The sequence below is a fragment of the Lutjanus erythropterus genome, chromosome 5 (genome assembly GCF_056507025.1).
Source record: "Lutjanus erythropterus isolate fLutEry1 chromosome 5, fLutEry1.hap2, whole genome shotgun sequence".
Lineage (NCBI taxonomy): Eukaryota > Metazoa > Chordata > Actinopteri > Lutjaniformes > Lutjanidae > Lutjanus > Lutjanus erythropterus.
Window position 1 is genome coordinate 25,924,473 of NC_139321.1, and position 16,432 is coordinate 25,940,904.

The 16,432-nt window shown below is 39.4% G+C and overlaps 2 protein-coding genes across 3 annotated transcripts; one reads left to right on the top strand and one right to left on the bottom strand.

Moving 5' to 3' along the window:
* Window positions 1-411: 411 nt before the first annotated feature.
* On the bottom strand, window positions 412-7,948 carry pofut4 (protein O-fucosyltransferase 4). Of its 2 annotated transcripts, none has more exons than XM_084719408.1 (5): window positions 7,563-7,948; window positions 5,177-5,515; window positions 4,684-5,064; window positions 2,039-2,661; window positions 412-1,869 (listed from the first exon to the last, which is right to left on the bottom strand). In XM_084719408.1, the coding sequence occupies exons 2-5, from the start codon at window positions 5,513-5,515 to the stop codon at window positions 1,719-1,721; spliced, it is 1,494 nt and encodes a 497-aa protein (XP_084575534.1). In that variant the 5' UTR covers window positions 7,563-7,948; the 3' UTR covers window positions 412-1,718. The 2 variants fall into 2 exon arrangements, with proteins under 2 accessions (XP_084575534.1, XP_084575533.1); XM_084719407.1 differs by lacking the exon at window positions 7,563-7,948 and adding an exon at window positions 5,786-5,946.
* rab9b (RAB9B, member RAS oncogene family) lies at window positions 7,155-14,085 on the top strand. Its single transcript, XM_084719411.1, has 2 exons — window positions 7,155-7,270; window positions 10,781-14,085. Exon 2 carries the CDS (start codon window positions 10,858-10,860, stop codon window positions 11,467-11,469), a length of 612 nt encoding a protein of 203 aa, XP_084575537.1. The 5' UTR covers window positions 7,155-7,270; window positions 10,781-10,857; the 3' UTR covers window positions 11,470-14,085.
* The last annotated feature ends 2,347 nt before the right edge of the window (window positions 14,086-16,432 follow it).

Here is a 16,432-nt window from a genome sequence, read left to right on the forward strand (position 1 = left end):
CCTCCAGGAATGTAACAGCCACCTCACTAATTGCTAAAACTATAAACCAGATGACAATAACCAACATAAACTACTGAGTTCTGAACAGACAAAAACAGTAACAAAGAGTAACATATTGTAACATCAAATATCAAACTTAGAGGACCATTAAGTAACAACTGCTCATCCAAAAATGAGTATTTGAGTCCAAACAGTGAGTTAGAGCCACAGGCTGTATGTTAAATATTTAAATCCTATTTAATAAACTGTCTATGTCTTTCCCTGTGGTTGTAGTGTTATTGTCAGAGGACTGAGTATTTGAACTGTTTCCTTAACAAACTGAACAGTTCGGCAAACGTGATGGGAAACGAGGGCTGTATTTTAGACAATAATTTCTACAAGAGCTGCAACAATTAGTTAAATGATCAAAGAAAGAAAAAAAAATCAAAGTTCTCTGATTACAGCTCCTTAAATGTGAATATCTTCTGGTTTCTTTAGTCCTGTATGAGAGTAAACGGAATATCTTTGGGCTGTGGACAAAACAAGGCGGTTGAGGACGTCATTTGGGGCTTAGAGAAACACTGATCAGCATTTTTCACCATTTTCTGACATTTTATAGACCAAAAAACTGATCGAATAAATGTACAACATGTATGTTTTGCTGCTAGGGGTCTCTCTTACATTTAAACAAAAGATGTAATTGAATGACACCTGAAGTAGCATAGGATTATGGGAGCTGTTTCCTTCATTGTTAAACAACCACCACTGCAGATGAAAATCTAATCTAACCTATATGCCTCAGGCAGAAATCATGTTCTTGGAATAGGTAATATATTTAATCACATTTGCACACTTCCTCACTCACTCTGACGTAACCGACGTATCCTGTGTTCTCATGGAAGTTATAGCAACTAACAGCTACCAAGGAAACACAACATTACCCTGAATAAATTATGATTTTTTCTGTAATTGAACAGTTACAAACTTCAGGGGTCGTGACTCAAAAAGGTTGAGAACCACTGTCATAAAGTGTCTGCTAAAGAGTTTCATGACATGGGCTGTTCCTGAGAACTACTTTGCAAATACAGTGGTTATTTCCAACAGGGGAGACATGCTTAACTTTACATTTGCCTTCCTCCGGACTCCTTAGTGAAATAACATTTTCCTTGCATAGTCACTTATCACACCTGTGTACACAAATGTGACTTTAGCTAATAATAACCATCAGCTACCTGCTGAGTAACTGTAAAGAGGCTAATGTAGCTCATTGGCTAGCGCCTTGATGGTCTTCACACACAGTTAGGCAGAGCTCCCTCGGTACAGAGGACAAGTCTTTGGCTCTGCCCCAGTCCAATGAAAACCTGCCTCCCATGAGAATGTGCCTCTGTGGAACAACTGCACTGCATGCAGTTAATGTTAACAATGCAAGGCGGAGAAAGGGCACCTCAGTTATAGTAGTAAAACTGCTTGAAAATATTAGCATATAGCGCTCTAAAACATTATTTTCCCATTATTGAACTTGGAATAAAAAGGACAAAGGTATTATGTCAGCTGAATACAATATCAGAATCTGTTACAGTCAAACTGAACTGCTCATAAGGGTAAAAGGATTCTGGCTCAGGTGCAAAAATTTGAGTAATTTCTGCTTCGTTCCCTCATTTAAACAGAGGGGATGCATACTATGGGACACCCCTGTAATCCTGGACGCGCTCCATCGTCTGTCTGTTTCAGGGCCTGTGTCAGTGTTTTCCTCTGGCTCTGCTCACAGCAATGTTTTGGATATGCTTCCAGAGCAGCGAAGGGTCTGACTCGTTATGTCTTATCAGAGACTCCAGCCCCTCCGCTTGGTCCAGACTCTGCCAGTAATCCTGAGGCCATATTTGCAACCATCTGCGGACAGATATACAAACAGATTAGGCTCATCACAGAGAATATTTTAATTAGACCATTAAAATAGAGTGATTTCTCCCCCCCCCTCGGGATGTTGTTGTCCACATTAAAGCACAGGAGGAGGACGGATTTCACACCTGGCACGGTGAATAATTTAAGACAAGCTCACCCATCATCTGTAGGAAGGTCTTGGACGTGTCCATACCCCGGGCTGGGCAGGGGACACCCCATGTGAGAGTTGTTGGCCATTTTAGGCTGAGGGGGCGGGTTCTTCTTCGGGGCCTTCCTATAGGCTCGTTCTGCTGCCAGCCGTGCGTTCTCCTGGTCGCACACGTAACATTCAAATCCATTCAGGTAGTTGGGTTTACTCATGTCATTAACCCCCCACTCGCGGGTCTCTAGAGCCTCCAGCAAACGAGTGTTAGTGATGCGTTTGGGGTTCTTGAACTCTAAATATTTTGCATATTCATCATCATTCGTGTCAAGATGTTTGAGGAATTCAGCGAGAGCTTTCGGCGAGGGGAAGTTATCGATGATGATGACAGTGTGGTCATTGGGCATCCAGTCCGCCACGACGGAGGAGCCTCGATAGACGGGCACGCAGCCCTGATGGAGAGGCCGCCACAGCTTCTCTGTCATGTAATCCAGACACAGGCCGTTCTCCAGTGCCAGGTGAAACTTGTAGCGTGCGACGAAATTCATAAAGTTTTGCTCTTCGCCAGTAGCTGTGGAAGTGTCCTCCAGATGTTCAGGCAGAGGTTTGTTGTTCAAGCATTTCCCATAAGAGTCCACCTACATAGAGGAGAATAATGTGTGAGAAAGGAGAAAGACTAGGGCACACTGAGGAATTATTAGGGAGGAGATTATTAATGTGACACCAGCGCCAGTTAATGATCTGCATTTTTCATAAAACCCCAATGAGACGTTTCTAATTGAACTCACACACACATTTCATATCCCTGATGTGGATTCACAAACATTACACTGAGGCTTATATTTACAAAGCATTTACAGAGGTGTGACTGCAGCTGCAAGTGTGAAGATGAATGACTCTGACTTACTAACCTGTGCAAGTGGAGACAAGGAAGACTCCAGGCTGGAGACTTTCAGCGCACATGAGCCAGCTGATATTTGTTGTAATGAAAGGCTATGGTAGGGTTCAAAATGGAGGAGGCTACTGAAAATGGTATTCAACACCGAGCAGAAACGTGTCCTGACATTTTCACAGAGCAGCAGCAGAGGCAAAATAAGACAATTTAGAAAAGAAAGTGTTCTACTCGGGAACGAAATGTCAGTGGATGCGCTTGAAATAAATAATACACCAACAAATCACACTTTAATACCATTCCCTTTTTGTAAAAAGAATGTTGGAATAAATGGTACTTCCTCCTTCAGGTTTTGTGCCTACCAACATCTGCAAAAGTAATTATGTTAATTTTATTCACAGCAATGCTACAGCATGTGGATTGTGGAACTGTAATTATTCCTTCTTAGTTATAATAACTGGAAACATTTTTGTCCAATAGTGCTATTTATCCAGCTTTTGGTGTGAGTTGTCTGGTTTTGGAGATATTGGCAGTAGAATCTACCAGAACTACTTTCTTTCTAATCTTCTATTTTGATTAATCAGGTTATGATTTTTGGAAAAAGACACTGGTTATTAATTTTTCAAATGTTTTCCTTTGGTGCTGAGTACCATTTAGTTTCCATTATAGATTAACAGAGACATCTCAACAGCTGATATGTCCGAAACTCAGTAACCAAACAATCTAAATGGATAAACAGCACAACAGGCCAGGGGAAAAATATGTATTTTTGATTTGGGGTTGAAATGTCCCTCTAATAATACAGAGAAAACAAAGAGAAAGCCAAAGTGGACAGAAGAGGAGAATGTTGTTCTCCTCAAAAAATATGGAAAACACAAGCGAACACGTAATCCAAAGTAAATTCAGCCCAGCTGCCAATACAAATACACACAAGCATAGCTAACAGAGGACACAAAGTGAGACAAAGTTACGCCAATGTTTGGCGAGCTACAAAATTGCTAGTATAAACTGAAGGGCATCTATAGCCTAGACCAAGGGTTCCCAAACTTTTTCAGGTAAAGACCAACACCATAGATGCACATTTTTTAGTTTTCTTTTTCAATGTCTCAAAAGACGTGTCTTTTCCTCCTCTTCAATCACCGTAAATTCATCCACTGTCTTATGTTCCACTAATTATTTCATGTTTAGGGGACCGGTGTGGGTCCCTGAAAATCTTCTGAGAAAAATGGTCACTGAGGACCTTGTAGCAACACAAAAGGGGATACATAAGTAGCTAAGGTCAAACACTTCAACAATTACAACATCTAAAGGACGTCCTTGTGGTGATTTTATGCAACTCATTTATTCCTAAGGCATCCTTTAATGAAAACTGAAGGGCAATCTTAGCCAAACTGGCTTGATGCATCCAGGCACAAGCACTAAAGAAGAAAGAGCCATATTCATCTAGCATGTGCCAATGTAAAGCATGCAATGAGATCCAAGATTAGTGGAAATGATCACTACTTAACTATTAAAATCATGATGATGTGACATTTGATGGGATCTGTACCAAACAAACATGTTTTCTTAGATTTAGAGAACAAGATTTGTAGGCCAGGGCAGTACTTCATTATAATGCTGTTTTTTTTCACAATACTTTCTTTTATTGAACATTTGCAGCTTCTATAATTTGAATATTGCGCTTGGCCACACTACAATTCTGACACTATCTCAATGGATTGAGCAGCCTTAGCAAAAATGGCCATGAGAAAACATATCTGCACTGTACCTGAATGTACTTCATGAGCTCCTGGACATATCTATCCCTGTCTGATGGGACATCGCAGTGAGACTGCATGTAGAGGACAGGAGCCAGGCCTTTCCCCCTCAGCTGGTTCTTCTCCTCCAGGGACACGGCTACAGGCGTCAGCAGGTAGTCCAGCGAGGGCAGCCACTGCAGGGTCAGAGGGTAGTCTGACTCCCTGCGGAACGTGGCCGTGTAGTTGAACAGCCTGATGCCCGGCCCGTGGGAGAGGATGTAGTTATTCATGGGTGACTCTTCATGGAACAGTGCCCAAGTCTGGTGGCGGAGACGAGGGAGCGGTGCCTCATATGCCCTGAAGTCTGTCCCATAAAAGATGATGGATGCTGTCCGTTTGTACAGCTGCACCTTTCAAGATCAAACTCAAGATTACTGGCAGAACAACTTCAGATGATAATTATTATTAATGTCATGCATGCATCCTCCTTCTGCCTGAGCCAAGGTTAAATATCTGTGGTACCTTGCGGTTGCTTGTGACCAGGCAGGAGGATCTGGCACAGTCGATGCGTTCAGTGTCACCGGGAAAATGTGGGAACAGTCCCCCGCTCCACCACAGGATAATGGGCAGCTCTTTGTTGCTGCGGCGGTCACTGTTGCCAGGTCCTGTGTATGAACTGATGGAGGCAAACTCCATCTCTGACAGAGCACTCTGGGGCTGAAAGGCTCCTCGATCTGCTGCATCCAAGGCCTCCAGGGGAAGTTGATCGTCTGGAAAGGAGGCGAAGGAGACCCAGACCCAGCACAGGACACCAAACAGCCCCAGACACACACAGGACACCATCCTGCCCCTCCCTGCCATCTGCAAAGTGTGAAAGATCAGACAACACATATCAGAGATATTTGGATACAAGTAGGTCACCATACAAAAGGACAAATCAGCTGTCTCATCTGTCTACTGATTCCTAATCCAGCTTTGGCGCTCACAACCTAAATCAGAGCGTCACGGATCCAGTTATTTCTCTTTGTAACAAACTTCGTTGAACAAACATTAGCAGTTGACTAACATTTCAGTCCTATGTGCGAGTTCACTCATACAACAAACTATCGAAACATTTACACTGTGTCCTACCGTTGTCACTGCAGCAAACACATGAAGATGCGTTTTTCTTTATTCTTCCAAACAAAAATATCCAGTTATTGTCTGTACAAACTGGTTTTGAGGGCAGGATGCTGTCTGATAGCAGCCAACGGTGCACTGGGAATAAAAACAGCCGGATTCTTCTTCTACGGTCCCGCTGTTCTTCTTCTCTGAATCGCAAGTCAACCCGAGCTGCAACACGCCGCTTACAGTTCCGGAGGGTAAATTGCTCTACTAGATGTTAAGTGTTCAGTTTAGACAAAGTGGACTCAAATGTTTTTTGTTTGTTTTTTTGTTTTGTTTTGTGTTTTGATGGCGGGGGTGTGGATGTACAGAAATTATAAGAGATACAAAAATAATCATAGCAACAATCTAGTACATTTATACCACTATACTACTTATATTTTTAAAACAGTATCCATTCCTTCATTTGCTTTCAATATTTGATTTGAAAAAAAAAAAACCAATGCAAATAATACTACTGCTAATAACAGTAATTTTTGAAATGAAAGAAAGTTAACCTACTAAGTTAGTATTTTAAATAATCGATTTTTTTTAATTACAGGTTGAATGACTAAAAAGAGGTGGTTCCCACTGCAGATAAGGTTTTTTTTATCCTTGACTATTTTAATTGTATATCTGTGACTCGTAATTGCAGTTTTGTACCTATATTATTGTCAATCCTATCTAAAGGCAAAGTTGACAGATATTGCCCTTTGCTTGATATTTTACTTGAGGCCTTGAGTACCTAAGTCCAGATATATTAGGAGCAAAATGCACCAAAAGTAAAATTCCTTATAATGAGCACCTGTGAGAGTGTTATAACCTATTATTGCATTGTTATTATTGTACAACCTATTGCACTATTTGTTCTATTCGTACTAAAATGATTCATTACAGTTGATATTATCATTACAGTTCTTGTTCTTTAATGTGCCTTATTAATGCTCCCCTGGCCCTGAGCTTAGCTTGTCAAGTTTTAAATTCTTGGTTCTTGTATAGTATTTTGTTTCTACCTTAGTATCTTTTAACCCTTGTTTAGTACTAGTGTGTTAACCAACACTGTGGTCTGAGAGAGACAGCATGTTACAACTGCAGGCTGCAACTAAGGCATACTGTCATTATGATAAATCAATAAATCTGTAAAATATCAAAAAAGTGTGAAAAATGCTAAACATAATTTCCCAGAACCTAAAATGTCTTCTTTAATTTTCTTCTCCAACCAATAGTCCCAAACACAATATATACATTTCATCTGCAAAGTGATTAGTAGCCCACGGTCCATTCGCACAGTAACCACACACACCTCACAGTGACACTTTGTTGTCATCACTTCAGCAAAGGAAAATGAAGGGCTTTAGGACCTTGGTGTGCCACGGCCGTGTGCACGTGAAGCTCCTGGATGTGGACGCGCACGTCACGACAATCTCAGATGTGGAGCAGGCAGAGCACGCAATATAAACTATAAGGAACAGGGTGAGTGACATAACATATTTCTTCTGTAAACAGTATAGTTGGTGCATTTAATTATAGATAAATCACCTCAATGCACCATTTGTACTTTGGCTGCTTACAGTGTTTTTTTTAAATAGTTTTGAGTCGCAGATGCTCTGAGGCTAACGGCTAGCCTGACCAGGCTGGAATGTCAACAAGCTCTCACACTAGCCGGCTAGCTTGCTCGTTGGCTTTAAGGTTTGCTAAGCCGCCACACACATAACAGTTACATTGCCAGATGCATTCAAGTTTCCTCTTTTTAGAAATCTGTTACCTGTTTCGGTTCCCAGTTAACTTCTGTTTTGAAACACTTCGTGAACAGTTTCGCAGGAGCATCGCCTGCAGTTTAATCAGAGTTTTAGCCTCCAGCTACAGTTGATAACAAGCTGGTGCATGTTTGTGGTCTGCGCAAGTGCAGTGGTCGTTTCCAGACTCAGCTAAGGGTCCTGACTCGTCCCTGTTGTTGTGGCGTAGGACTCCAACATTTCTCCTGTTTCTACAGGTCATAAAACCATTTATTTAGGATAACTTTTATGTCCTGCGCTGTGTACAAGCATTAGTGCCTGTGTAGATGATGATCAGTCTGTATTACTGTGTCATGTAGTAAACAACAAGGCTGTAATCATCAAGCCCAGAACTTCAGCCAGAGACCTTTTGCAGACATCACGGTCCTTCACCCCTGTTATTGTGTCACTGAAACTAGTCAACCATTACACATCTGTCAGATCGCTTTCATGTCTTGTCAGATAGGTTAATTTAGGGTTGAATGCTGCAAGAACAGCTGTCTTTTCCCCTTGTTATCAACACTGAATCATTACCAAAGATGGGCAGAAAATATACACAAAGTGTCTTGTTACAAATGGCAAGCACTTGTGTTTCAAATATAGTTAAATAAAATACAAAATAGTAAGGGATGCACAATACGGATGAAGACGATAACCAATAATTATCTGCTTTCCAGGGTAAATACTGATAAGATAAAAAATAATTTAACATTTTGTCAAAAGAAGTTCATACAACCTGTTATATGTTAATACCTGAGTGTCAGAATTGCTGAGATACAGTGAGCGGAGATGGATGATTTACTATTCCACAGCCCTGAATGAACCAGATCTAATCAACATCACTTTTACAACAAAAGCAACCAGCAGTTTTTACTCTTCAAATCTCCATTTACTTTTTCTACTAAAATACATGAAAAATATTTCACAAATATAATTTGGCTTTAATAGAGCATTTGTCAAAGAATTAAATTAAATACTTTAGTTTAGCTGGTATTCATTGGCTGATGTGTATCGATATGAATCAATATAGCTGGATAAAAACACCTAAATATATTCTATCAAAACTGATATTGTCACATTTTAGGGATTTAGCAGCCTCAATACTGGTCTGACCTTAAGCCCCCTACATTGAAAAGATGAGCTCTGCTAATTTTCCACATGATAGATTTTTAAGTGGCCAATCAGGATATCTTCGAAGTGGGAGGCTACAAATTCAGGGGTGCATGCAGGTTGGCTTCTGTCAGTCAGAGCGACCATTGAATGACTGAGTGAACAACCAAATGAAATGCAGCTGGGGGAACTGAATATGTTAGGCCACAGTGATGCACTAGTTCTTTTGGATGACAATAAGACGGGTCATTTATGCCTTTTTGAACATTGATAAATATAAAAGCAGTGGAGTAAGTACATTTCTAAGATTTCCAACAATTTTACGAGCAACCTGTTGAATGAGTGCAAAAGATGTAAAACAGTATCATTACAAAAGAGTATGATAGAGCACAAATTGGTAGAAGAGAACCAACCCCCCCCCCCAATATCAACAGCAACCTAAAAAAAGTATTCTCCTTTGTGAACCCAAAGCAGTTGTTCCATTTCACTTTTAGATGTTTTTCAGCACAGCTAACATCTAACTTTTTTTTGCATGACAGTTTTAGTTTCTTTAATTTAAGCTTTTCTACCTAACCAACACAAAAGTCCACCAGTTATACTAATGTTACTAGCTAGTAAGTATGACTGTACTTCCCAAAAAGTTTGCACATTGTGTAAAACATAAATAAAAACAATGCAATGATTTTCAAAAACTTTCTGACCTATATTCAACCGAATACAGTACAAAGACAAGATAATTGATGTTCAAACGGATTAACTTTATTGTTTTTTGTAAATGTACATTCATTCTGAATTTGATGCCACAGCATGTTCCAAAAAAGCTGGGACAGGAGCTTGTTTACCATTGTGACACATCACCTCTTCTTTCAACGGCACTCAATAAGCAGTTGGGAACTGAGTATGATGCCAGCCAGTCTAGTACCTGAACTCTCTTACTACAAAGCCACACTGTGGCAGAATGTGTCTTGGATTTGTCTTACTCAAATAAGCAGGGACGTCTCTGGAAGAGACGATGCCTCGATATGTTTCGATATGTTTGGTGCCTTCACAGATGTGACACTTACCCATGATGCCATGGATGCTAACACACCCCCATACCTTCACAGATGCTGGCTTTTGAAGTTAGTCCTGGTAACAATTTGGATGGTCCTTTTCCTATTTAGCTCAGAGGACACGACATACATGATATCTGAAAACTATTTGATATGTGAACTCATCAAAACACAGCACACTTTTCCAGTTTGTGTCAGTCCATCTCAGATGAGCTTGGGTCCAGACAAGTCTTCATTTTATCTGGATATTGTAGATATATGGCTTTGGCTTTGTAGATACAGCAACAAACTGTTTACTGACGATGGTTTTCTGAAGTGTTCCCAAGTCCATGTAGTATCCTTTTGTTGCCTGAGGGGTCAAAGGTTATGAGTATTCAATACTGTTTTTCAGCCTTGTTGCATATGTATAGTTTTATATGCTGCAGTTTTGTGTTGAGAAAAGTTGCTCTTAAACTGTTGGACTATTGGCTGACACGTTTTTTCACAAAGTGGTGAATCTCACACCCATTTTCGCTTATGAACAACTGAGCCTTTCAAAGAGGCCCCTTTAAAACCAAATTATGATACTGTCACCGGTTAACCTGTTTATCTGTGGAATGTTTGTTACATGTTTGCTAATTGCTCTTCTGTCCTGTTGTATATCAGTGTCATTCAGTAAGCTTGCTTGCTTAGCATGCAATATCAGATTATATTTTGATCCCATATCTTTATCTTATCAAAATGACATATTAGATAATGTATTTTAAATATTTCAAATACACAGCTATAAGCGCGTTAAGTATTTTGTTATAAATAACATCTTGTGTTTTCTGTCCAGCAAATTACAAGTTACAAAATACTCAAAAGTGATTAAATGAACCTTTTAAATACATTTAATTGAAATACTCCCAATCTCTGATTATCAGCACAGTCAAGCCCTCAGGCTGGTTTGGGAGTTGAACGTTTTCTGTGAAGTCAGTATTTCCATTTCCTATTGCCCAATGGTGACTTGTGTTTCCCTTAAATTGCTTAGTAAGTATCTATTTTGCACTTCTTCCCATTTCTAGGTTAAATTGGCCCTGTTCTGCCACCTGGTGTGGAGGCCTGTAACCCAGTGAGGAGGCCTGGCTGGGTGGGAGGAAACATGATGAGCGGGAAGAGCCTGCTGCTGAAGGTGATCCTGCTGGGAGATGGTGGTGTGGGCAAGTCCTCCCTAATGAACCGCTATGTCACAGACCGCTTCGACTCCCAGTCCTTTCACACCATCGGCGTGGAGTTCCTCAACCGGGACTTGGAGGTGGATGGGCGCCTGGTCACTCTTCAGATCTGGGACACGGCAGGTCAGGAGCGCTTTAAATCTCTGCGCACGCCCTTCTACCGAGGCGCCGACTGCTGCCTGCTCACATTCGCTGTGAACGACCTGCAGAGCTTCCAGAACCTCGGCTGCTGGAAGAAGGAGTTCATGTACTACTCAGACGTTAAAGACCCTGAGCGATTCCCTTTTGTGGTACTGGGAAATAAGGTGGACATGGAGCAGAGAGAGGTGGGGGAGGATGAAGCACGGGCCTGGTGTGAAGAGAATGGCTGCTGCCCTTACTTTGAGACCAGTGCTAAGGATGACACTAATGTCACAGCTGCATTCGAGGCGGCTGTCAGGGAGGTGCTGGCTGCTGAGGACCAGATTGACCATGCGCTACTGAGTAGTACTATCGATCTCCATGGCAACCGCAAAACCTCTCGCACGTCTTGCTGCTGATTGGTCAGGTGTGAATCCACCTTGTCTTAATCTCTCTGGCCTAAACTTGCCCGTGGCAGTTTTGAGAGCAGGTCAGATATTGTTTATGGTACACATACTATAGGTACAAGGTACTGAGCACAGTCTCCCCTAAAGATAATGTGGATAAGATACAGCTGCTCTGGGGAGGGCCGTGTCAGGGATTCAGCTGGTATCTGCAACGTTGAATTATTGCTCAAGGTACAGGCACACTGTAACAGGCACACTCATCCTTTGTACTCTGTCTGCTTTCAGTAGTGTTGCACAAAAACATTGTTACCCAGCTTCAGCTTCGTCTGCCTTTGCAGGAGTCAAATAGTGCTGCTTTCAGAGCATTAATTTTAATTCAGATCATTTTAACTAATACAACGGATGAGACAATATAGCAGTCCTCTCTTGAAGAGCACACTCTACCTTTGGCACAGCAACATACAGTTGGTCTTATTACTAGTCAGCAGTCTGTCCGTGGGCTGATTTTTCCAGGTTTTAGAGGGACTTTGAATACAACATCAAATTTTTCTTGCTGTCAGATCTTTTAGCAGAGGTGGAGGGCTGCTATGTTTCCTGGACACAGACAGTGTGAGTTATAGTGTCCTCAGTCCAGGTAGATATTGTGCTTTGGAACTCCCAGTATTGGTATAATGACCAGTGTGATTTGAGGTACGAGGAAGTTCAGTGATTGCTGCTCTGTAAAAGAAGATGACCTTGTTTGTCTGTAAGGGAATTGTGAGCTTTAATCTTGCAGCTCTGACTGTAAGCAGTGGGTATGAGCTATCGTGGTGCTTTTATTCATTTGACTATTACATCTTATACCACTAGGGCTGCGACTAACATTTATTTTCATTATCAGTTGATCGTTTTTTCTATAAAATGTCAGAAAATAGTGAAACATGTCCAGCCCAGATTCTCAAAGGTGATGTCTTGTTTTGACAGTTCAAAACCCAAATATATTCAATTTAATGAGATATAAAACAGAGAAAAACAGGAACATCTCCATATGTGAGTGGCTGAAACAGCATTTTCTGCCATTTTGAATGGAAAAATTCATTAATAGATTATCAAAATACTTGGCAGTTATTATTTTTCAAGTCGATCGACTAAAACAGCGTGTTTCAAACTGAGGTCCAGGGACTAACAGGAGTCTTTGAATGGGTGCTAGGGGGTCACCAGCAAAAGGAAGAATAGAACATTTAATTTTTTGTGGCATTTTTTGGAACTTGGAACAAGGGAAGTAGTAGGGTTGGTAGCTTTGATTGATTGTATTCTATTGATCCTAGTTTGATCATTGATTGATACTGAAGACTTTAGTATCTTCACACCTTAAAAAAATACTCAAATTAGGTGTCTGTGGTCTAATGTGAATCTATTGTGGGGGTCCTTGTGATGAAACAGTTTGGGAACCCTGGGAATAATCTATTAGCCGACTATTGTTGCAGCTCTAATACCCACTGCACTACTGTGTAGCCGGAGGTTTCAGGAGAATGAGTTAGGCATTATCAGATCATTGTTATTTGATTTATGTACATGGGCCTATTTTCTATGTAAGGTTCACTGTTCTTTCAGACTTAAAAAAAAATAATGCTGCTTTTGCTACTGTTGTTGATCAACTGCTGTTTGTTTTTATGTGAAGCACATTTCCATCTGTAAACTTTTTTTTTTTTTTTTTTTAACAGACATTGAGTGATATTTACATTAGGCTTAAGTGTTTGATTAAGGGCTGATTAAAGTCTCTTTTCCTGATGTATTAGTGGAGATTACGGTTATTAGAATTAACTATAATTTTTATAATTATGGCATGTTTGTAATCCTGTATCTGCCTTGTTAATTGGGTTGCAGGACTAAACATTCCAGTCCCTTAGCTTTGCCTACTCTGAAGGCGTTCTCTGCTTAACTGATACATTGTACACACCGTGTGCTGTCAGACTAGTCATTCTAAGTCTCAGTTAAATTTAAAATATCCTCAACAGAGGGCTAAGGCTGTTGAGACTAATGTGTGCATTGTGCATCATCCCATTCATACAGTATTGAGTGCAATTTAGTATTCTGACAACTTAACAATGTTTACTTGTTTTCATCTGGATGGTACTTTACTTTCATTTCAGTGTTTTAAAATACAGGCTTACTGCCGTTTGAATTTGTCCCTTTGGTTTTGCTGCTATCAGCCAGAGGGCATTGTTGGTTGCCTGCACGGTTCAAGTAAATAGTAATATTATATACCTGACAGTCAATGCTTAAGTTCAAACTGAGTTTAACATTAATGTTTAAATTAATTTATCAGTATTTCCATTGCTGCTGGAGTAATATTGTATGTTGCATCTGTTCAAACAACCATACCTGTTGCATAAATAAGGTCAAATGTTATTAAATGTAATTACAGTCCATGTTCTCATAGCTTTTATCCTGTTGAGTTGAAGGTCTTGTGGATTCTCTCAGTCTGAGATCACATTATTTGCCTTTTAAGTCAAAAACTGCTTAATATTTCGGTGTGTGTGCAAACTAATGGTGAACTGTGAAAGTGAACCAAACCCAATCAGGTACAGGTTGTATTTATTTACTACATGGATCTTTGTTTTAATGTAGGCTCATAACAAATGGCTTGTGCATATGATTGCTGTTGGAGTTTAAATAAGTTGTGTCGAGTATTAGTACTCACAGGGAGAGAAACTTTACACTGTACAAAAAGTTGAGAAAACTCAAAATTTCAAGGAAATTGTCTTCACCAGAATTGAGTTTTTAATCAAACTCTTCCATTTATAAATAAATGTTTTGCTGACCTGTAATCTTATGTTGAGATACTTCACGTTTTATCTTTGAAAAACTTGAATCCTCAATTTATAGAAAAAAATGTATTTCAAAAACTGTTGAACTCAAAGTGAATGTGAATAATGGTTAATAATTACTATATTTTCTATTGAAACTGTTTTTCAAACATTTTCAAACACCCAAATAATGACAAATCAGGCTCACAATTTTTGGAAATACAAAATTTTAGGGGTTTCTAAAACTCAAAGATTCAAGTTTATCTAAAGAAGAAACGTAAATGATCACAACAAAGGATTAGTTTGTAAAATGTTTTAAAAATGTAAGAGTTGCGCTCAAAACTGTCTATTTAAGTAAATTTCCTTTAAATTTTGTGTTTTCTCAAACTTCTTTTTACAGTGATGACTGTTGCCTTGAACCAGAGTTTTCTCAACTTTTTTTTTTTTTTTTTTTTTACAGTGTATTAACTGTGAACTGAGTAGGGCATTTTCGCAAAATCAAGCTGGTAGCCTACATTAACCCAAAGCAAAAATGAGGGCTGTTAGTTTATCGTTTGTCAGTGTTATTCATATTTTCTGTATTAAACAGAATTATTTTGTCTCCTTATGGTACCATTTCAGTTGTTCTCCTGTTCAGATAATGTAGCCTATCACAGTGTTTACCTGGAATCTAACTTACCTGAGAATCAGCTGGTACTTGCAAGCTGGTAGCATAACCCAACAGTGTGTCGCTCTTATGATGCTGTCTTCTGTCACTGCATCCCTGTCTAATGTCAGTATTTTTTTTTTTTACGTGCTGTAATATTTATGAATGTAAAAACAAATTTCTTTGGACTGTCCATATTAATGGCTTATGTAAATTGCAAAGGGCATTCATTTTAAAATAATGTACAAAGTGACACTGAACGTCTGTTTCACTCTCAGTGCTTGACCCATGAGTGTGATTTAAGCTGCGCGGAAGTAAAGACTGTTCATCTTGATTATGTGTTGGACTAATGGACAACTTCCCTTATTCCCCTTTGCACTACAGAGGATGAGACTGGGTGTGCCAACATGCTGGCAAAGTGGCGTATACTCTCCAGTGCTTGGCTACAAATAAAAAAATGCAACACACCAAATGGAGACTCTTATCTTGTCTGTGTTTTTTGTGCCCATGCCCTGAAAATTCATCAAAGTGTGTGGCTTTAAAAATGACTTTGAAGTTTGGAAACAAAAGCTCTTTAACTATTTTTAAAACCAAATTAGGTCACTTAAATTAATCAGTATACTTAAGCGCTCCACCTTTCTGCAGCCATTTTCTCCATCGGGGGAAAAAAGAGCCAATATTTACCATGTTAAAATGAAGCATTACTCTGTTTGTCAGCAAGATCACGAGTAAATCACACGGGTCTTGAATTTTTACCCCAAATGCATCTTGTTTGGATTTCATCACACAAGACCTTGAATGTCCTTGAGTGACCAAGTATTTGTGGGAACCCAGGAGACAGTGAATACTGTTTATTTCCCCTTCATTAAAAAGGATATCAAGCATGCACCGCAAACTGTGAAATTAAACCTGGGCAGAAAAAAACTTTTCTTTCATCATGTCTGCCTGTCAAACTACATATTTTTAAATCTGACTTAAGGAAAAATACAGAAACTATATATTCTATTCACAGTCAAATGCAGAGAATTACAGGAAATAAAACCAAATATTGAATGGTTATGGCTCAGTTGAAAAAAAAAATGTTGCACTTTATTTTACAATACAATAATAAGATGTACTTTGTATCAAATTATACAAAAACTAGAAATAATATGTTCTTTGGACAGTATGAGATCCTTATTAGACATTGTAATAAAGGTAATAAAGAACACATCATTAAACTTTCTTACAAGGTAATTAGAGACACATTGCGACAGAGCTGTGCTGTAAACTGAAGTGAAATCACATATCTAATAAAGGTCTAATAGTGGGGAAATGATACACTTCAGTTAACAGTATATTTCTGTTGTAATGTGTCCCAAATTACGCTCCAATAAAGACTAATAAGGGTCTAATGCTGTCTAATAAAGAACATAATTTCTAGGTTACGGCTAATTTGATACAAAGGACAGCTTGATTGGTCTTATTCTTATACGGTTGGGTTTAAGGTGTAATTTGGCTATAGTTGTATTTGTTTACTGTCAAATAAAGAACATATTAT

Bases quoted from the DNA above. Each gene is read 5' to 3' on its own strand.
- pofut4 (XM_084719408.1), bottom strand. From the start codon at position 5,515: ATGGCAGGGAGGGGCAGGATGGTGTCCTGTGTGTGTCTGGGGCTGTTT. The intron at 5,065-5,176 runs GTACCACAGATA...TGATCTTGAAAG, and splicing joins TGGTCACAAGCAACCGCAAG to GTGCAGCTGTACAAACGGAC. The intron at 2,662-4,683 runs GTACAGTGCAGA...TCCTCTATGTAG, and splicing joins AGCTCATGAAGTACATTCAG to GTGGACTCTTATGGGAAATG.
- rab9b (XM_084719411.1), top strand. From the start codon at position 10,858: ATGATGAGCGGGAAGAGCCTGCTGCTGAAGGTGATCCTGCTGGGAGAT.